Genomic DNA, 21,692 nt, shown 5'->3' on the forward strand with positions numbered 1-21,692 from the left:
GGCAGGTGGATCACTTGAGGTCAGGAGTTTGAGATCAGCCTGGCCAACATGGCAAAATCTCATCTCTACTAAAAATACAAAAATTAGCCTGGTGTGGTGGTGCACGCCTGTAATCCCAGCTCCTTGGGAGCTTGAGGTAGGAGAATTGCTTGAACCCCAGAGGTGGAGGTTGCAGTGAGCTGAGATCGTGCCACTGCACTCCAGCTTGGGCAACAGAGCAAGACTCCACCCCCACCCCCCGGGTTCAAGCGATTGTCCTGCCTCAGCCTGCCTCAGCCTCCCAAGCAGCTAGGATTATAGGTGCCCGCCACCACCCCTGGCTAATTTTTTGTATTTTTAGTAGAGACGGGGTTTCACCATGTTGCCCAGGCTGATCTGGAACTCCTGACCGCAGGCGATCTACCCGCCTCGGCCTCCCAAAAGTGCTAGCATTACAAGCGTGAGCCACCATGCCCAGTCTTTAGTTTTTTTTTTTTATACTTTTCTTATTGAGATATAATTTATATACCATAGAATTCATCCATTTAAATCATACAATTTAATGGCTTTTAGTATATTCACAGGTTGTGCATCCATCACAATCCATTTTAGAACTGTTTTATTACTCCAAAAATAAACCCTGCATTCCTTAGCCATCACCCCCCAACATCCTCCATCCTCCTTCCAAGCCCTGGGCAACCACCAATCTACTTTCTGTCTCTATAAATTTGCCAATTCTGGACATTTCATATAAATGGAAGCAAACAACATGTGAGACTTTGTGACTGGCTGCTTTCACTTAGCATTCTATTTTTAAGGCTCATTATGTTACAGTACTTAGCAGTACTTCATTCTTTTTTATTCTCAAATGGTATTCCGCTGTGTGGGTATCCCATATCTTATTATTAGAGACAGGTTCTCACTCTGTCACCCAGGCTGGAGTGCAGTGGCACAATCATAGCTCACTGTAACCTCAAACTCCTGGGCTCAAGTGATCCTACTGCCTCAGCCTCCAGAGTAGCTAGGACTACAGGCACACACAGCCATACCTGGCTAATTTTTTTTTTTAATTTTCATTTTATGTATTTATTTTCTTTCTTTTTTGTTGTTGTTGTTTTGAGATAGGGTCTCACTTTGTTACCCAGGCTGGAGGGCAGTGGCATGGTGACAGCTGAGCAGCCTTGACTTCCTGGGCTCGAGTGATCCTCCTGCCTCAGCCTCCCAAGTAGCTGGGACTACAAACACGTGTCACCATGCCTGGCTGATATTTTTTTTCTTGAAACAGGGTATCACTCTGTTGCCCAGGCTGGAGTACAGTGGCGTAATAATAGCTCACTGCAGCCTCCCCTCCTGGGCTCAAGCAGTCCTCTGGCCTCAGCATCCTGAGTAGCTGGGACTACAGGCTTGTGCCACCAGGCCCAGCTAAGTTTTAAAAAATGATTTTTGGTATAGAGGAGGTCTTGCTATGTTGCTCAGGCTGTATTTTTATTGTTGAGACAAGGTCTCACTATGTTGCCATGATCCCCCCACCTCCACTTCCCAAAGTGCTCATCTTATCTGTTCATTAGTCAGTTGACAGACATTTAGGTTGTTTCCACTTTTTGACCATTATGAATAATACTCCAGTGAATATTCATGTGTACATTTGTGTGGGCATATGTTTTCATTTCTGTTGGGTTTATATCTAGGAGTGGAATTGCTGGATCCCGGGTAATATTTTGACAGGCAGAGTTCAGGGGAAGAAAAACTTGGGAAAATGAAGCATGTTTAGAAATCAGCAAGAGTGCAGGGTTTTTTCGGAGTTTTATTTTATATTCTGTTGACAAATGTGCAGTTTGATGAAGATACAAGTTATACTAAGTGGGAAGTGAGAATTAAGGCTGGAATAGGGTGTTCAGAGTAAAATCATGAAGCACTTTGAATACCAAAATTAAGGAGCTTGGCTGTAAACAAAATAATAAAAAAAATCACAATTTTTTTTTTTTTTTTTTGAGAAAGAGTCTTGCTCTTTCACCCTGGCTGGAGGGCAGTGGTGTGATCTCAGCTCACTGCAACTTTCGCCTCCCGGGTTCAAACAATTCTCCTGCTTCAGCCTCCCAAGTAGCTGGGACTACAGGCACTTCCCACCATGCCCAGCTGATTTTTGTATTTTTAGTAGAGATGGGATTTCACTTTGTTGGCCAAGCTGGTCTCAAACTTTTTGCTGTCATAATTGTTGAAACTATTGTTCCTTTTGCTGAGGTAGGGCCCCCAGACCAAAAAAAAATAAATCTTAGAATCCAAATCAGTGTGTTGGTTTGACCACTGTCACTTGAGAACCACAGTGTGACCAGGGCCTCAGGAGTAGAGGTGATCTCTGCTCGAAAGAGAAATAGAATGAAAATATTCTCCGGGCCAGCCGTGGTGGCTCATGCCTGTAATCCCAGCACTTTGGGAGGCCAAGGGATGTGGATCACCTGAGGTCAGGAGTTCAAAACCAGCCTGGCCAACATGGTGAAACCCCATCTCTACTAAAAATACAAAAAATTAGCTAAGTGTGGTGGCGCATGCCTGTAATCCCAGCTACTTGGGAGGGTGAGGCAGGAGAATTTCTTGAACCCGGGAGGCAGAGGTTGCAGTGAAGCGAGATCACACCACTGCACTCCAGCCTAGGGGAGAGAGCGAGACTTCCTCTCAAAAAAACAAAAAACAAAAGAATTAAGCAAATTAGACATTGCAGAGAGAACCTGAAGGGGGTCAGACCACGTACAGATTTCTGTGCCACATGCCAAGTACTTCTGAGGCATGACTGGATGAGCTGTCCACATCTGAAATCATCCAGTCTTGTTCAGAACTTTCACACCGGACAGGGAGCCAGGACTGGAATGCAGTCTCCTGGTCACTGGCCAGAGAGTTGGCCTGACCCTGAGACCAGTGGCCAACAAAGGAGCTGCTTAGTCTTCCTCCCAGGAAATCCCAGGTGCTTGTCTTCCTGGGAAGTGAATCATTGGCGCAGCACTCCGTATTTTCTCCTCTTCCCAGGGGAAGGATCCTAGGGCAGTATTTGGGAGAGACATAGGCATGGAAGGACACCGGGTGAATGCATAGCCTGCCTGGTTCTGAGCTCTCATGGTAAGACTCCTACAGACCCGGAAAAGATGGGGGCACAGGGACAGATCAGTAGGGTCAGAGCATCTCAGGGACCGAGGGCAATATGGTCCTGAGCAGGGATTAAGAGCTTGGGCTCTCATATGGTGTTTCTGGGCTCAACTGGCAGCTCCATCACTTACTGGTTGCTGTGACCATGGGCAAGTTATTCCGTCTCTCCATATCTCTTTCCTCACTTTTAAAATGGAATAATGGGGTACCCACCTCCCAGGGTCACAGAGAGGCTTACAGAAAAGGATTCTTGTGAATTGGCTTGCAGTAATAATTCAATACCTGCCAGCTATTCTTATTCCACATCCAAGCCCTTTCGCCTGCTGCTGGGTGAAAACACATGTCAGTGTTTCCTGACGGTTTCCACAAAGAAGATTCCAAAATTACAACCTGCCAGTCTGAAGAATCTCCAAAACATCCCGCACGCATCCTGGAGGCGCGGGCTTGGGGATGGGACTGCCCGCCCGGGTCCTGAACAGGATGCGTGCGCGCAGGCACACACACGCCAGCCAGCCTGTGTGTGCGGCCGGAGTCCGGTGCGGTCCCGGGTGAGCAGCGCGTGGCTGGTGGGCGGGGCAGAGCCATTGTTCGCAGGCGTACCGAGCCCCCCGCGCTCGCCCGGGAGGGAGGCGGGGCTTCCCGCGTTCCCCAAGCTCCAGATCCTGGGGTGGCTGCCACGTCTCCCTGCCACGCGCCTGGGGGGACGGGAAGACGGGACGGAGATGTTAGTGGTGGGCGCCCCCCGAGGGTTCACCACTGTTTCCTGACAAACTTCCCCAGTGCCCACCCACCCGTTCTCCGTGTGCCCGAGGGCCGGTCCTGGGCTAGGCTCCGCGCCCCAGCCCCAAACCGGGTCCCCAGCCCCTTCCAGAGAGAAAGCTCCCGACGCGGGATGCCGGGCAGAGGCCCAGCGGCGGGTGGAAGAGAAGCTGAGAAGGAGAAAGAGAGGGGAGGGGGAGCGAGGAGCTGGCGGCAGAGGGAACAGCAGATTGCGCCGAGCCAATGGCAACGGCAGGACGAGGTGGCACCAAATTCCCTTCGGCCAATGACGAGCTGGAGTTTACAGAAGCCTCATTAGCATTTCCCCAGGGGCAGGGGCAGGGGCAGGGGCCGGGTGGTGTGGTGTCGGTGTCGGCAGCATCCCCGGCGCCCTGCTGCGGTCGCCGCGAGCCTCGGCCTCTGTCTCCTCCCCCTCCCGCCCTCACCTCCACGCGGGACCGCCCGCGCCAGTCAACTCCTCGCACTTTGCCCCTGCTTGGCAGCGGATAAAAGGGGGCTGAGGAAATACCGGACACGGTCACCCGTTGCCAGCTCTAGCCTTTAAATTCCCGGCTCGGGGACCTCCACGCACCGCGGCTGGCGCCGACAACCAGCTAGCGTGCAAGGCGCCGCGGCTCAGCGCGCACCGGTGGGCTTCGAAACCGCAGTCCTCCGGCGACCCCGAACTCCGCTCCGGAGCCTCAGCCCCCTGGAAAGTGATCCCGGCATCCGAGAGCCAAGATGCCGGCCCACTTGCTGCAGGACGATGTGAGTTTCCCAGCCTGGCCCCGTACCGCTGGGTCGCAGGCGCGGGCTGGGCTTCCAGGGGACGGGTTGGTGGCAGAAGAGAGGGGAGAGCTCCGCGGAGGACTTGGTCATCTTTTTCGAGTTGTGCTGCCTTCCGTGAGTTGGGAATGTGGATTGTAATTTGGGGACTTGAGTCTCCAACTTTAGTTTCTTAAGCTTTAAAGAAAAATCCGGTCGTGCTGGTGCTTTTATGAATTATGCGGGTTTTCCTTTGTCTTCGTGGGGATGTGAGTGCTTTACTTCTCCTTCCTACTGCCGCCTCCCGATAGGTTTCGCGCCCCTCGTCCCCCTCGCCCTCCGCCCCTAATGTATCTGTACAGTTTCAGGGAACTTTTCTCCGTTGCATCTCGGATACACCCTACCCTCAGTGAACTACGGCGCTGGGGAAGGGTCCGTACTGTCCACCCTTCCCCCAGCGTGATTAGAGAGCGGAGTGGCCCCAGCTGCCTCCACGTGTCTCTTCTCCTGACTCTCCTCTTCCTCCCCCTTCCAGATCTCTAGCTCCTATACCACCACCACCACCATTACAGCGCCTCCCTCCAGGGTCCTGCAGAATGGAGGAGATAAGTTGGAGACGACGCCCCTCTACTTGGAAGACAACATTCGCCCTGATATAAAAGATGATATATATGACCCCACCTACAAGGATAAGGAAGGCCCAAGCCCCAAGGTTGAATATGTCTGGAGAAACATCATCCTTATGTCTCTGCTACACTTGGGAGCCCTGTATGGGATCACTTTGATTCCTACCTGCAAGTTCTACACCTGGCTTTGGGGTAAGCAGCCTCCCTGTCCTCCTGACCTAGTCCTCCAGGTACTCACTGCTCTTTTAATAAGGTAGGATCTTACACAGGACACCAGCCCCTCCCAGCCTCCCGGTTGGGGTTTTTCTCAGGCATTTCTCTTTGGTTGCTTCAGGCCTAGTGGGCTGGGAAGAGCCTGGGGGTACTGAGATGCAGGACTGTCAATGCTGGGGGTTGAGAGCTTTGGAACCTTGTGCTTGTGGGCTTTGAAATGTAGACCTGTGCTGGAGAGTCAGCTTTCCCTGAAAGAGCTTTTCTGTTTGAGTCATTTGCTTGGCTGCCTGTCCCACCCTTGCCAGCCACAAAAGAATCAAACCCCTCTACCTGGGAGGCATGGGAACATGGTACTAAACCATTGGCTTTCTAGGGTCTGTGCTGAGCAATCATAGGCTAGCGCAAGGGAAACTACTCAGGGAGAGAGTTTATTGGAAAGGGAGGAGAGAGCTCATTGGAAAGAGAGGAAAAGAGAGGTTGTTATCCACAAAACTATTTTGACCTGACCCCTTGGCCAGACCAGGCTTCTTCGTTACAGAGGAAGATGAAGCTCCCGTGCAACCCAAGTCACATAGGTGTGTGTTGCTCTGTTACTCTACATTCCAGGGTGCTGCACATACCAGTCAACAAAATGCTCTTAGAATGAAATCAGGCTGAAGATATGTTTCATGTTCCATCCCCCGTCCAGCCTGCTTCAGGCCCCCCTACTGATGCCATGAAGTGCCAAGAATTCTGCACCTTCTAACACCAGTCCTACCCATCCCTCCTTGCCAGGGACATCGAGGCCAGGCCAGGAAAGAGAGCCCGGTCTTGAGGCTGCTGTAATGAGGGAGACAGTTCCCAGTTTGTCCCCGACCTGCCCTTAGCTCAGCTCTTTCAGGGACCTGTTGGTGTGGCCTGATGGCATGGCCCTGCCCCCTGGATACACACATGCGCTTTGCAGGCTTTTTCACCTCTGTCACTATGAGCCTAAGTTGGGAAGGGAAAGCAGGGAGCTCTGCAGATCCAGGGGCCCTGCACTGCTACTCTCTAAGGGGTGGTGAGCCAGGACTTCTGGTGTGGGAAACTTTCTGACAGCTCGCTCTTGAAGGGTAGTTATGCAGAAGGGCTGGTAGGCCAAGTTTTAGCTGTTTCCCTCAGGACCTCTTAGGTCTTCTGAAGATGGTGAGATCTGGTTCATTGAGCTTTTGTTTCCAGAAATCCTCCAGGTGCTACAGTGAAATGCAACTGAGAAGAGCCCCTTTGTCAGGATCTCAGTTTTTCTAGGTACCACCTGTGGGCAACAGTACTTTTTTAGGATGGGGAAGGTAGCATTCCTTGGGTTACATATGTGTCACAGCCGCAGAGACAGAACAGGCCAGGTGCAGATCAGTTCATCTGCATACCAGGAAGAGCTCTTGTATTTGTGAGGGGAGGGCGACATCTGTTGTCTAGCCTCTCTGAGGATCCAGCAGAACTTCAGTTGCAGCATGAGGGATGAGGAGCAGGGATAGCATTCCCCAGGCAGTCTGTGGATGCCTCTCTCCACCCTTTCTCCCCAAGAGGATAGTCTTCACAAGTAGTTTTCTCTCCTGCAAGCTCCTTCCAGCCTCAGCACCCACCCCCTGTAGGTTTCCTGAAGCCCAGAGTTTGACCCGATTGCCTCTGCTTGGTTACCCTCAGTTGCTACTGCAGGGAGCAGAATTCCATCCCAAAGTGAAGGCTGTGCCTGCTACATTTTTTTGGTGACCTGCCCATGGGTGTGTGCTGTGCCCTTGGGCAGATAAATGTGGCTCACAGAGACTAGATGGTAACTTATTTTACTGGGCCCTTTGGTGGATGGCTTAGCTGAAAGAATGACCATGTCGATGTGGGGATATCAGAACTCCTCTGTCTTGAGAAACAAGGAGGGTGAGGGGAGGAGAGTCAGAGGTCTCAACTTGGACATCTTCTCTTCTCACCTTCAGAATTTAGGAGATTCACCTTTCTTGTTTTAATCCCTATGGACAATGTTAAATTAGCAACTGGTCATGATTCCAGCATTTCTTATGACTGAGCACTTTTGAGAGCCTTAAATCTCTTTCATTTTGGAGTCTCCCAAAGAAGCCCTTAGGAGAATGCCTCTGGCAACACTGAGAGCCAGAGGCAAAACCATTCAAGTCTCTCTCTTAAGGCCAGAGCAATGAGATGTTGCTTAACCATCAATTTGGACATTTTCCTCCCCTGGGGAGGAGAGAAGGAATAAATCTCCAACTGATTTAAGCCCTTCTATTTGATAGGCTTAGAGGTGTTTCTAGAAAAGGCACCAGAGTGCCTGAGTTCTTTCCCCAATTTCCCTGTTAATATAGGATCTTACATACGTTCTGAGTCAACACTGCCCTAGGGTCTTGCAGCAAATAACAACCCTAGAAGCTCCCTTGCTCATTAGAGAGAGCTCTGGCTCAACTGATGGTTTCCCGAGTAAGATGCAGGTAGATACTGTATCTGGGGAGATGTCAGTCACCACTTGGCTTGAGGGCAGATCACCTGGGGCCTCAGTCCCCACTCTGAGGGAATGTGGAGAGAGCTCTTGTTGGGGCTGACTGGCTCTGTGGCTCTCCTGGAGATCTTATAGGAGGAATAGAAGAGAAGAAAGGAGGTAGGGTTGGGGGGAAAAGGAGGTTGTTTAGGAAACAGCTATCAATGGCTGCAAAAGAACACAGGACAATTTGTTACAATGTGTGGTGTCTCCAACTGCAACTAAGTTCTGTGGCCACTGAGGATCTATTGTTTCTAGCTGTTTCCCTAGGAATGAAACATTGTTAACATTCATTCCTAGGAATGAAACATTGTTAACAGTTTCTATCAAGGCCACAGCTTCTGCCTGCTAGAGCTACTGAACAGAGGAAGATATGGGGACGCCCAGCAGCCCACTTCCCAGTTAGAGATTATATCTGGCACCTCCTGAGCCTGCAGGCCTCCAGGAAGGTGAGGGAAGACAATGGTGGGGTGCTTCACTGACAGCTTGAAGAATATCCCACCATTGTCTAGAGTGAGCGTTGCCCGGTGAGAGTATGGGCTGACAGGGATGTGGCAAAGGCGAGACAGAGGAGTTGTGCATGTATCTTGGGGGAGGTGGATGGTATAGCTGGAACGTGAAATCTTTGGTAAAACTTAAGACACTGTGCAAATTGGATTTATGCACAGGGCTAATTTTTCCCTGATATGGCCACACTGACTGCTTGAACATTTAAATGCTTTTTTGTACCAGTTGATAAATGGCCATAGTCTGAATGCCCTAAGAGTCCCCTACAACTAAGGGCTTCTCAAATTGGTCAGTGCCCAGATTGTACTGGCTGTTATTTTATTTTTTGAGATAAGGTCTTGCTGTGTTGATAAGGCTTGAGTGCAGTGGCGCCATCTTGGCTCACCGCAGCCTCGACCTCCTGAGCTCAAGAGATCCTCCTACCTCAACCTCTTGAGTAGCTGAGACCACAGGCAGGTGCCACCATGGCAAGCTAATTTTTAAAATTATCTGTAGAGGCAAGGTCTCCCTATGTTATCCCAGCTGGTCTTGAACTCCTGGGCTCAAGGGGATCTTCCTGCCTTGGCCTCCCAAAATGCTGGGATGACAAAGTGGTTCACACTACACCTGGCCCTCTGCTGTTATTTTAATAACACCCTGGCTTATGGGTCCTGAGCTCTGCAGGAGTAGTTTGTGGCCCTTAAAACCTTAGAGAAGGCCTAGATAGAGGTGAAAGGAGATAGCTAGGCCCTGGGAGAATGCCTTTAAGATGAAGAATGAGTGGTAAGAGCACTATTCTCTCTCCTGCCTTTCTGACTCCTTAGTTCCTGGGATTCTTTAGCTTATCTTTTTTTCCTGGGTTGAGAGGTTGGGGGGTGATATTTTTCAAGTGGTAAAATCTAAGGGATGTGCTTATCCCCAGAGTTCATGGTAAAGCCAGTTCTCACCCAAAGCCTGACGAAGACAGTTTCTAGCATCCAGAGAGTGTCTCTGGCATCCTTTCCCAGATGGAACTCACACTGATTGGTGACTCCCCCACTGTCTTCTCCTGGCAGGGGTATTCTACTATTTTGTCAGTGCCCTGGGCATAACAGCAGGAGCTCATCGTCTGTGGAGCCACCGCTCTTACAAAGCTCGGCTGCCCCTACGGCTCTTTCTGATCATTGCCAACACAATGGCATTCCAGGTAAGAAGTTGTCTCTGCTCAGCTGTTTGTCCTCCACACTATTAATGATCCAGGGACAGAAAGGAGGGATCAGCACCAGAGAGGAGCCACACCTGACAGCCATTTCACTTTCCTCTCTCCTGTAGTCACCTCAAGTTCCAGTTCAGTCCTTAAGTCCATAAAGCATGAAGAGACTTCTGAGTCTTGGAAAAGGGAACTGGAAGATAATTGGAAAATACTCCTGATGTGTAGGAATATTTTTGATCCTAAGGTCCCTGTGTTGTCACACAATCTGGCCGTTGTGGCTCTTCATCATAAGGGGCTTTGGCACATAAGCCAGAGACTGACCTTAGATTCCTGGGCAGACACTAGACAATAAATTCACTATTTAAGGTAAATATCTTAGGGAGGCAGAGCTGGAAGGCTCACTGGAGCCCAGGAGTTTGAAGCTGCGGTGAGCCATGATATCACCACTGCACTCCAGCCTGGGTGACAAGACCCCAACTTTAAAAAAAAAAATTTAAAAAGTGAATAACTTAGGACTCCACCACAGTGGGATTGAAGTTGATGTTCCCAGACTCGTGAATTCTTATTTTGAGATAATGAGAGCAAACACTTTTATTGCACTGACTATGAGCCTGGCACTATTCTAAGCATTTGATATAAAGTCCTCACAAAAATCTTAGGAAATAGGTATATTATCCCCATTTTACAGATGAGGAAACCAAGTTACAGAGAGATTAGATAGACCAGCCCAACATTGTGGCCCTTTCTTGGGCTGCCATGGTGGCTAAGTAAAACATTGAGGTTTGTTAAGGCAAAAAACAAACCTGGGCACGGTGGCTCATGCCTGTAATCTCAGAACTTTGGGAGGCCGAGGTGGGCGGATCACAAGGTCAGGAGATCAAGATCATCCTGGCTAACACAGTGAAACTCTGTCTCTACTAAAAATACAAAAAATTAGCCAGGCGTGGTGGCGGGCGCCTGTAGTCCCAGCTACGTGGGAGGCTGAGGCAGGAGAATGGCGTGAACCTGGGAGGCAGAGCTTGCAGTGAGCTGAGATCGCGCCACTGCACTCCAGCCTGGGCAACAGCAAGACTCCATCTCAAAAAAAAAAAAAAAAAAAAAAAAGTTTATAGCAAAGACAGAATGAAGGGAAATGGGGAAAGGGAATGCATCATAATTCCTACAGCATTAAGCTGTAGCAATGGGCAAATGATAGCATGTGGCGTGGGGCTTAGCTTGGAGCAAGAGGAAGAAAGGAAACCAACTTAGTGGTGGCAATATCCCAAGAACTTGCCACATTTGCATGATCATCTCTGCTATAGCAGCTTATACCTTGAAGGCTTCCAAAGTTGTCCTGTGGAGCAAAAGGAAGGAAGAGAGATATTGGTACATTCTTTAAGGGATGGAAAAAGTCATGAAGAAGCCCAGAGGTCATTTGAAAATGCAGTCATGATCACGAGTTGCATGCCTGGCCTTGTTATTGGGTTGTATGAGCTCTTTTGCAAGGCACCAGAATGGTGCACCCTGCAGCTGCAGCTTATCTACTGATTGATACCCTAGGACACAAGGCTGCCTGCCTCATGTTCTCCATGCCTAGGGATTAGGTACCCCATGAGGATCTTTTCCAACATTCCTTGCTTAAAGAATTGCAATGTTCTCACTTCTTGAAACTCTCTGAGCTCTGTATGATTTACCTCCGTTCCAGCCACCATATAACTTTCAAGAAACAGCAGTTCTATTGCTATGGTCCTGGGACTTTAAGTTGCTTTTTTCTACTTAAGCTTCAGTGGCAAGTTGGGAGAAGAAGGGAGGCAACTCCATGACTCCTTTGGAGCCCAGATTCCTGGGTATTTTGTGAGGTTGGGCTGAGCACCTTGGGCTCTTGATACCTGTCCACTGGGATTCTCCTAATAGGGTGTCTATCCTCAAGCCTTACATTCCTCTTCTCTCTCTCCCCAGAATGATGTCTATGAATGGGCTCGTGACCACCGTGCCCACCACAAGTTTTCAGAAACACATGCTGATCCTCATAATTCCCGACGTGGCTTTTTCTTCTCTCACGTGGGTTGGCTGCTTGTGCGCAAACACCCAGCTGTCAAAGAGAAGGGCAGTACGCTAGACTTGTCTGACCTAGAAGCTGAGAAACTGGTGATGTTCCAGAGGAGGTGAGTGAAGCCCTGATGGAGGTGGGGATATGGCCCTGGCACCTGGTCATTAGGGACCCCATTTTTTCTCCTACGACTTTCAAAATATAAGCTGAGAAATTTGCTGGGTTTGCATGTTCACAATCTTAATTTAACATCCCACAGGCCCGTAGCCATAGACTATTGCTCCATTTCTTTCTCTCTGACTATCTTAATTAAACCCATTACATTCAAGAGATGTTTATTGTCCTCGGACAGTCATAGATTCAAAGATGATTATAGCCTAGTTGCCTAGGTTTGTTTGTTTGTTTTTGTTTTTGTGTTTCAACAGAGTCTTTCTCTCTTGCCCAGGCTGGAGTGCAGTGGCACAATCATGGCTCACTGCAGCCTTGACTTCCCAGGCTCAAGCAATCCTTCTACCTCAACCTCCTGAGTATCTGGGACTACAGGCACACACCACCATGCCTGGCTAATTTTTTGTGGAGACAAGGTCTCACTCACTATATTGCCCAGGCCGGTAGCTTAGTTCTTACCTTCAAAAAGTTTGTAGCCTATCGGGGTGGAGAGATAAGCCAAGTATCCAGATAACCATGGCATAAGGCAGAATATTTTCTGTACTATGAGAGGTACAAAGGGGAGGGAGATTGCTCAATGGGCAACACCAAGGAAGTGTTATGAAATAAATAGTGTTGGAATCCACCAACGGATAGAAATTTTTACAACTATGTGTGGGGAGAGACAGTGCAAACAGAAGAAACAGAATGAGCTAAAGCATGAAGCATGTTCCAGCAATAGAGTCCTTTTGCTTGAAGTATAGGGTGTGGGAAGAAGTAAGACTGGAGAGACTAATGTCATTCTTGTCGAGTCCTAAAAGCAGACTTAGGACTTAATTCAATAAGCAATAGGAAGCCATTACATCTTTTGAACTGCAATGTGGCATAGCTAGGGACGTGCTTTAGGAAGGCTGCTTTTAGAACAAGTGTAAGAAACCACTGAGCCAAAGTGAGAGGTAGGGACATAAGTTAGGTAATGAGGACCCCTGCTAGCGAAGCAGTGGCAGAAATGGAAAAAAGAGTTGGGTGCAGGGAATGTCAGTGATGTAAAAGTCAAAGACTTGACTGCTGAAGGAATGTAGGGAATCAGTGCCCTTGGAATGTCAATGGCCTGGTCTACATTGAGAATGAAGATTGAGAAAGGGCTTCCTGAGGGACAGAGAGCTGCAGGTGATCAAGGACACTCAATGGGTCTCTGAGGGAAAAGAAGACCAAAGAATTAGGGGGTAGCTAGCAGAAAATGGAGGCATGACACTAAACACAGACTGAAAAAGAGTGCTGATTAGAAAGAGAAAGGAGCCCAAAGGCAGATGGGAAAACCAGCCAAGGATGGAGAGACGTCTGTTCATTAGTTTGTAGTTTGGACCTCACCTATTTTACCAATGTGGTATTATGCCCTAGTAAAAAGTCAGCGATGGCCGGGCATGGTGGCTCATGCCCGTAATCCCAGCACTTTGGGAGGCTGAGGCGGGAGGACTGCTGGAAAGTTCAGGCATTTGAGAGCAGCCTGGGCAACATAGTGAGACCTCATCTCTACAAAAAATTAAAAACTAAATGGGCACAATGGTTCATGCCTGTGGTCCCAGCTACTCAGGAGGCTGGGGTGGGAGGATCTCTTGGCCCAGGAGTTCAAGGCTGCGGTGAACTAAGGTCACGCCACTGCACTCCAGCCTTGGCAACAGAGTGAGACCCTGTCAAAAAAAACAAACAAAAATAAATAAAACAATGAACTTAGAGTCAGACAAGCAATTCAACATGGAAGAAAGACAGCCCATCCCAATTAGTGTGGAAGATCCATGTAGGTGTGGAGTCCCCCTCCATTGACCTGGTGTCTGGTCTGTCAATGTAGGTACTACAAAACTGGCTTGCTGCTGATGTGCTTCATCCTGCCCACGCTTGTGCCCTGGTATTTCTGGGGTGAAACTTTTCAAAACAGTGTGTTCGTTGCCACTTTCTTGCGATATGCTGTGGTGCTTAATGCCACCTGGCTGGTGAACAGTGCTGCCCACCTCTTCGGATATCGTCCTTATGACAAGAACATTAGCCCCCGGGAGAATATCCTGGTTTCACTTGGAGCTGTGGGTAAGTCAGCTGTCCAAGTAAGACTACATCCAGTGGTCTGCTGATTAGGGGATTAGGCTAGGAGCCAGAAAAACTAGATAAATCTGTTTTTTATGGCTACTTTGTATCTCAGTTTTTCCACTATAAAATTAGGGGGCAGTATACTGGAAAACCCTTTTGAGAGTCAGGCAACATGTTTTATGTAAAAATGAAAGGATAAGAAACACAAAAAAACACTGATTTTGATTCCAGGTTCTAAAACAATTTCCAAATGCCATGTATGCTCCGGGCCCGGCGGCTCATGCCTGTAATCCCAGCACTTTGGGAGGCTGAGGCGGGCAGGTCACCTGAGGTCAGGAGTTTGAGACCAGTCTGGCCAACACGGTGAAACCCTGTTTCTATTAAAAAGCAAAACAAACAAACAAAAAAGAAAACCAAATGCCATACATGATGAGCGCCTTAGAGTTTTCCTTTCTTTCACCAACTCTGGGCTGGACTGCAGTCTTGCTTGAGGCAAGGAATGCATAAATAGAACAATGGGATCATCTGAGTGGCCAGTAAGCCTGGTGTTTTATGAACTTCAAGTATGCACACAAAGTATTTTTTATCTTTCCACTCTACTCAGATATGCCTTGCTTTAAGAGTGTGCCATGCCTTACTGTTTGGTGATGCCATTATGAAGGGCATCAAAATAACTGCTGGTGGCCCTTTACTACCACCTACCCTCTTATCTCCTCTTGTCCTCTATTTTTCTCTCTTCTACTTCTATTCTGGGCTAGGAACATCCCTTCCCCCAACATGCCTTCAGGAATCTCCCAATAAAGCAGTGTGATCACAAGTTCCTGCTCAATGCTCTAATGTTGATCTTTTCTCTTTCCTTTTCTTTTCTTTCCTTTCATTTTCTTTCTTTTCTTTTCTTTTCCTTTCTTTTCTAATGAGACAGGGTCTCACCATGGTGCCCAGGCTGGTCTTGAACCCTGGGCTGAAGTGATCCTCCTGCTTCAGCCTCCCAAAGTATCTACATTTTTTTCTCTGTCCCTCTTTCCAACTGAATATAGACTTTCACCAAGGCCCTGAATGAGTTTTCCTTAAATAGATCTGGCGACCTCTTCTTTCCAGTAATTGGTGCTATTGGTCATTCAATAATATCTAGACAACCACACTACTCCACACATTTAGGCAGGTCATTGCCTAACACTCATTTTCTTTTTCTCTTTAAAAATCTTCCTTTATATTCTCAACCTTAACCATCTTTATTATCTTTTAAATTGTTGTTGAGACAGTCTCACTCTGTTGCCCAGGTTTCAGTGCAGTGGTGTGATCACAGCTCACTGCAGCTATGACCTCCTGGGCTCAAGTGATCCTCTGGGTTCAGCCTCCCAAGTAACTGGGATTACAGGTACATGCCACCATGCTTGGCTAATTTTTCTGTTTTTTTGTAGAGACATGGTTTTGCCATGTTGCACAGGCTGGCCTCGAACTCCTGAGCTCAAGTGATCTTCCTGCCTTGGCCTCCCAAAGTGCTGGAATTATAATAGGTGTGAGCCACTGCACCTGGCCTACTATGTTTATTAAAAGGATTTATTTGTCTAGGCGTGTTGGCTCACACCTGTAATCCCAGCACTTTGGGAAGCCAAAGTGGGTGGTTCACTTGAGGTCAGGAGTTAGAGATCAGCCAGGCCAATATGGTGAACCTCTGTCTCTACTTAAAAAAAAAAAAAGTACAAAAAACTTAGCCAGGCATGGTGGCATGTGCCTGTAGTCCCAGCTACTCAGGAGGCTGAGGCAGAAGAATCGCTTGAACCCAGGAGGCAGAGGTTGCAATGAGCCGAGATTGTGCCACTGCACTCCAGCCTGGGTGACAGAGACTCCATCTCAAAAATATATAATAAAAATAAAAGCATTTTTTTCTCTCTTTTTAACTTTCACATATCTCTTTTCAGGCACCTTCTTACCATTGTGCCTATTCTTACTTTAACCCATGATTAAAATAAATCACATACACTGTATAAATCTGAGATTATCATAGGAATGGAGTTTCTGGCATGAGATGTTTCCTGTATCGCAAATGGATCTATAATGACCTTCCCCACCTCCAGCCTCTGGGTGGCCATCAGTTCAAAGTGGCTGCCAATATCTGACCTGTTGTTGTTATCATTCACTCCTCCTTGCCTGCTGCTTTCCTCCCTTATCACCTCACCCTTTGTTCTCCTCCAGCTCTGTTTCCTGCCACCCTAATCTTTTTGTTTCTTGAATTACCTCCCCCACTGTCACATGCTCATCTTCTCTGCCAAATTAACCTTCTCCCTTGAGCCTTTCTTGGGCTGTCTCTTGCTGCCCCAGTTGCAAAGTCCTGTCTTCTTTCTACCCGTTGACCCTCTTCCTCTTTTTTTTTCCTCCCTTGTCTCTGTGTGCATCTGATTCCATTTTAAATCTGGTAACCAAAGGCCTGGCTAGTGCTTACACACAGCCCAGCTGCAAAACCATTAATGGACATTAATAATCCTCAGTACCTTTATTCCTGGCATTCTACCCCCCTCCTCCCCAGTTCACACTGCAGATCATCAGGTGTCATAGAGGGAGGACATACCTTGAAATGCCCTAGATGATGTCATTTACTTTGCAGGACTTCCTTGCCTTGCTTCTGATTAATGTCATGACTGGTCTGTCTGAGGGTACTGTTATCTACAAAGAGCCAAATATTAGCTCTTAGTAGCTATTCTTTATCCATGCCTGATTAGGGTCAGTATTATTTTTGGCTGTGGTTCAGAAAGAAGAGTCCTGCCAAGCGTTGGCAAACTCTCTATCTGTCGAGTTTCCAAAGCTTTACACGTTAGAGAAATTGCTGTGAATCCAGAATTTGTTTGTTTTCCTCCCTCCAGCAAAGTGAAATGTTCATCCCAAGAGTCCTCAAAATCTCAGAGGTTACAGGGTATCTAAGCATTTCCATTTTTCTTCCTCAGAGAGCTTCTGTTTTATCAGCACCTCCCCCACACCAGGGTCAAAGCTCAAAAAAGTTGGAGCAGCCTCTGGGAACTGCAGTGGCTGAGGACATTCCAGCCCCTGGGCTGGCCTTTCTTCTGATCTTTGGCTGCAGGGCCCACTCTTTTGGAACCTCCCACCCCTAGAGGTGGTTCCAGTGTGGTGGGGAAAGGTGTGCTTCTTTACTCATTTTTTTAAGAGTCATAGCCAGAGTGCTTCATTCTGCAAGCACGTGCACATGCACACAGAGCCTTGAGGGCAGGGCCAAGAGTGAATTTGGAATTTTCCAACCTGATATCCATTCCCAAAAGTAGGAGCTTCTCTCTAGTCATTTTATCCTCTGAGAAACTGTCAGTTCTCCTCCCACAAGGCTCCCAGACAGCCATGGGTGACCAGGGTCTCCAATCACTCCTTAAGATGACTTTGGCCGGGCGCAGTGACTCATGACTGTTATCCTAGCACTTTGGGTAGTCAAGGTGGGAGGGTTGCTTGCAACATGGCAAGACCCCGTCTCTACAAAAAAAGTAAAATAATAAAAGTAAAGATGCCTCTGAGGGGATCTATTTGGTTCATATTAAAAGAGACTGAATTCATCCATTCAACAATAGCGAGTTTCTCCCAGGTGTGAGGTACCCTGCTAGCTAACTGGTGTGCACAAATCAAGAAAACCTCAATGCACCGTCACTCCATAACTTCTCGCTTTTGTTTCAGGTGAGGGCTTCCACAACTACCACCACTCCTTTCCCTATGACTACTCTGCCAGTGAGTACCGCTGGCACATCAACTTCACCACATTCTTCATTGATTGCATGGCCGCCCTCGGTCTGGCCTATGACCGGAAGAAAGTCTCCAAGGCCGCCATCTTGGCCAGGATTAAAAGAACCGGAGACGGAAACTACAAGAGTGGCTGAGTTTAGGGTCCCTCAGGTTCCTTTTTCAAAAACCAGCCAGGCAGAGGTTTTAATGTCTGTTTATTAACTACTGAATAATGCTACCAGGATGCTAAAGATGATGATGTTAACCCATTCCAGTACAGTATTCTTTTAAAATTCAAAAGTATTGAAAGCCAACAACTCTGCCTTTATGATGCTAAGCTGATATTATTTCTTCTCTTATCCTCTCTCTCTTCTAGGCCCATTGTCCTCCTTTTCACTTTATTGCTATCGCCCTCCTTTCTCTTATTGCCTCCCAGGCAAGCAGCTGGTCAGTCTTTGCTCAGTGTCCAGCTTCCAAAGCCTAGACAACCTTTCTGTAGCCTAAAACGAATGGTCTTTGCTCCAGATAACTCTCTTTCCTTGAGCTGTTGTGAGCTTTGAAGTAGGTGGCTTGAGCTGGAGATAAAACAGAATCTTCTGGGTAGTCCTCTGTTGATTATCTTCAGCCCAGGATTTTGCTAGATGGAATGGAAAAGCAACTTCATTTGACACAAAGCTTCTAAAGCAGGTAAATTGTCGGGGGAGAGGGTTAGCATGTATGAATGTAAGGATGAGGGAAGCGAAGCAAGAGGAACCTCTTGCCATGATCAGACATACAGCTGCCTACCTAATGAGGACTTCAAGCCCCACCACATAGCATGCTTCCTTTCTCTCCTGGCTGGGGGTAAGAAGTGGCTGTGGTGTTTGGCAATGCTAATTCAATGCCGCAACATATAGTTGAGGCCGAGGATAAAGAAGAGACATTTTAAGTTTGTAGTAAAAGTGGTCTCTGCTGGGGAAGGGTTTTCTTTTCTTTTTTTCTTTAATAACAAGGAGATTTCTTAGTTCTTATATCAAGAAGTCTTGAAGTTGGGTGTTTCCAGAATTGGTAAAAACAACAGCAGCTCATAGAATTTTGAGTATTCCATGAGCTGCTCATTACAGTTCTTTCCTCTTTCTGCTCTGCCATCTTCAGGATATTGGTTCTTCCCCTCATAGTAATAAGATGGCTGTGGCATTTCCAAACATCCAAAAAAAGGGAAGGATTTAAGGAGGTGAAGTCGGGTCAAACATAAAATATATATACATATATACATTGCTTAGCACGTTAAACTATTAGAGTATTTCCCTTCCAAAGAGGGATGTTTGGAAAAAACTCTGAAGGAGAGGAGGAATTAGTTGGGATGCCAATTTCCTGGACATGAGATGGAGAGGCTGAGGGACAGGATCTATAGGCAGCTTCTAAGAGCGAACTTCACATAGGAAGGGATCTGAGAACACGTTGCCAGGGGCTTGAGAAGGTTACTGAGTTATTGGGAGTCTTAATAAAATAAACTAGATATTAGGTCCATTCATTAATTAGTTCCAGTTTCTCCTTGAAATGAGTAAAAACTAGAAGGCTTCTCTCCACAGTGTTGTGCCCCTTCACTCATTTTTTTTTTGAGGTGGGGGGGCAGTCTCTGTTAACATCTAGCCTAAAGTATAGAACTGCCTGGGGGGCAGGGTTAGGAATCTCTTCACTACCCTGATTCTTGATTCCTGGCTCTACCCTGTCTGTCCCTTTTCTTTGACCAGATCTTTCTCTTCCCTGAACATTTTCTTCTTTCCCTGGACAGGCAGCCTCCTTTGTGTGTGATGACTTGCTGTCCAGGCAGCTCCCTCCTGCAGACAGAGTGCTCAGGGTCACTGAACCACTGCTTCTCTTTTGAAAGTAGAGCTAGCTGCCACTTTCACGTGGCCTCCGCAGTGTCTCCACCTACACCCCTGTGCTCCCCTGCCACACTGATGGCTCAAGACAAGGCTGGCAAACCCTCCCAGAAACATCTCTGGCCCAGAAAGCCTCTCTCTCCCTCCCTCTCTCATGAGGCACAGCCAAGCCAAGCGCTCACGTTGAGCCAGTGGGCCAGCCACAGAGCAAAAGAGGGTTTATTTTCAGTCCCCTCTCTCTGGGTCAGAACCAGAGAGCATGCTGAATGCCCCCTGCTTACTCGGTGAGGGTGCCCCGCCTGAGTCAGTGCTCTCAGCTGGCAGTGCAATGCTTGTAGAAGTAGGAGGAAACAGTTCTCACTGGGAAGAAGCAAGGGCAAGAACCCAAGTGCCTCACCTCGAAAGGAGGCCCTGTTCCCTGGAGTCAGGGTGAACTGCAAAGGTTTGACTGAGACCTGGGATTTGAGATACCACAAACCCTGCTGAACACAGTGTCTGTTAGCAAACTAACCAGCATTCCCTACAGCCTAGGGCAGACAATAGTATAGAAGTCTGGAAAAAAACAAAAACAGAATTTGAGAACCTTGGACCACTCCTGTCCCTGTAGCTCAGTCATCAAAGCAGAAGCCTGGCTTTGCTCTATTAAGATTGGAAATGTACACTACCAAACACTCAGTCCACTGTTGAGCCCCAGTGCTGGAAGGGAGGAGGGCCTTTCTTCCTGTGTTAATTGCATAGAGGCTACAGGGGTTAGCCTGGACTAAAGGCATCCTTGTCTTTTGAGCTATTCACCTCAGTAGAAAAGAATCTAAGGGAAGATCACTGTAGTTTAGTTCTGTTGACCTGTGCACCTACCCCTTGGAAATGTCTGCTGGTATTTCTAATTCCACAGGTCATCAGATGCCTGCTTGATAATATATAAACAATAAAAACAACTTTCACTTCTTCCTATTGTAATCGTGTGCCATGGATCTGATCTGTACCATGACCCTACATAAGGCTGGATGGCACCTCAGGCTGAGGGCCCCAATGTATGTGTGGCTGTGGGTGTGGGTGGGTGTGTGTCTGCTGAGTAAGGAACACTTTTCAAGATTCTAAAGCTCAATTCAAGTGACACATTAATGATAAACTCAGATCTGATCAAGAGTCCGGATTTCTAACAGTCCTTGCTTTGGTGGGGGGGGTGTGCTGACAACTTAGCTCAGGTGCCTTACATCTTTTCTAATCACAGTGTTGCATATGAGCCTGCCCTCACTCCCTCTGCAGAATCCCTTTGCACCTGAGACCCTACTGAAGTGGCTGGTAGAAAAAGGGGCCTGAGTGGAGGATTATCAGTATCACGATTTGCAGGATTCCCTTCTGGGCTTCATTCTGGAAACTTTTGTTAGGGCTGCTTTTCTTAAGTGCCCACATTTGATGGAGGGTGGAAGTAATTTGAATGTATTTGATTTATAAGTTTTTTTTTTTTTTTTTTTTAGGTTAAAAGATGGTTGTAGCATTTAAAATGGAAAATTTTCTCCTTGGTTTGCTAGTATCTTGGGTGTATTCTCTGTAAGTGTAGCTCAAATAGGTCATCATGAAAGGTTATAAAAGCGAGGTGGCCATGTTATGCTGGTGGTTAAGGCCAGGGCCTCTCCAACCACTGTGCCACTGACTTGCTATGTGACCCTGGGCAAGTCACTTAACTATAAGGTGCCTCAGTTTTCCTTCTGTTAAAATGGGGATAATAATACTGACCTACCTCAAAGGGCAGTTTTGAGGCATGACTAATGCTTTTTAGAAAGCATTTTGGGATCCTTCAGCACAGGAATTCTCAAGACCTGAGTATTTTTTATAATAGGAATGTCCACCATGAACTTGATATGTCCGTGTGTCCCAGATGCTGTCGTTAGTCTATATGGTTCTCCAAGAAACTGAATGAATCCATTGGAGAAGCGGTGGATAACTAGCCAGACAAAATTTGAGAATACATAAACAACGCATTGCCACGGAAACATACAGAGGATGCCTTTTCTGTGATTGGGTGGGATTTTTTCCCTTTTTATGTGGGATATAGTAGTTACTTGTGACAAGAATAATTTTGGAATAATTTCTATTAATATCAACTCTGAAGCTAATTGTACTAATCTGAGATTGTGTTTGTTCATAATAAAAGTGAAGTGAATCTGATTGCACTGGGTCTGGGAGTTTCTTTTGG

General features: G+C 47.4%; 1 protein-coding gene across 1 annotated transcript; it reads left to right on the forward strand.

The window, feature by feature from the left end:
• The first annotated feature begins 3,690 nt into the window (after positions 1-3,690).
• Positions 3,691-21,664, forward strand: SCD (stearoyl-CoA desaturase). Its single transcript, XM_003846118.4, has 6 exons — positions 3,691-4,644; positions 5,177-5,459; positions 9,519-9,649; positions 11,594-11,799; positions 13,681-13,913; positions 17,586-21,664. The coding sequence occupies exons 1-6, from the start codon at positions 4,618-4,620 to the stop codon at positions 17,783-17,785; spliced, it is 1,080 nt and encodes a 359-aa protein (XP_003846166.1). The 5' UTR covers positions 3,691-4,617; the 3' UTR covers positions 17,786-21,664.
• The last annotated feature ends 28 nt before the right edge of the window (positions 21,665-21,692 follow it).

Source organism: Pan paniscus, chromosome 8 (assembly GCF_029289425.2).
Source record: "Pan paniscus chromosome 8, NHGRI_mPanPan1-v2.0_pri, whole genome shotgun sequence".
In the NCBI taxonomy this organism is placed as follows: Eukaryota; Metazoa; Chordata; class Mammalia; order Primates; family Hominidae; genus Pan; species Pan paniscus.

What these genes read in the sequence shown, in the direction of transcription:
- SCD (XM_003846118.4), top strand. Translation starts at nt 4,618, where the DNA reads ATGCCGGCCCACTTGCTGCAGGACGAT. An exon ending in GTTCTACACCTGGCTTTGGG is followed by an intron (nt 5,460 to 9,518) that starts GTAAGCAGCCTC and finishes TTCTCCTGGCAG; the next exon opens with GGGTATTCTACTATTTTGTC. An exon ending in CTGGTGATGTTCCAGAGGAG is followed by an intron (nt 11,800 to 13,680) that starts GTGAGTGAAGCC and finishes CTGTCAATGTAG; the next exon opens with GTACTACAAAACTGGCTTGC.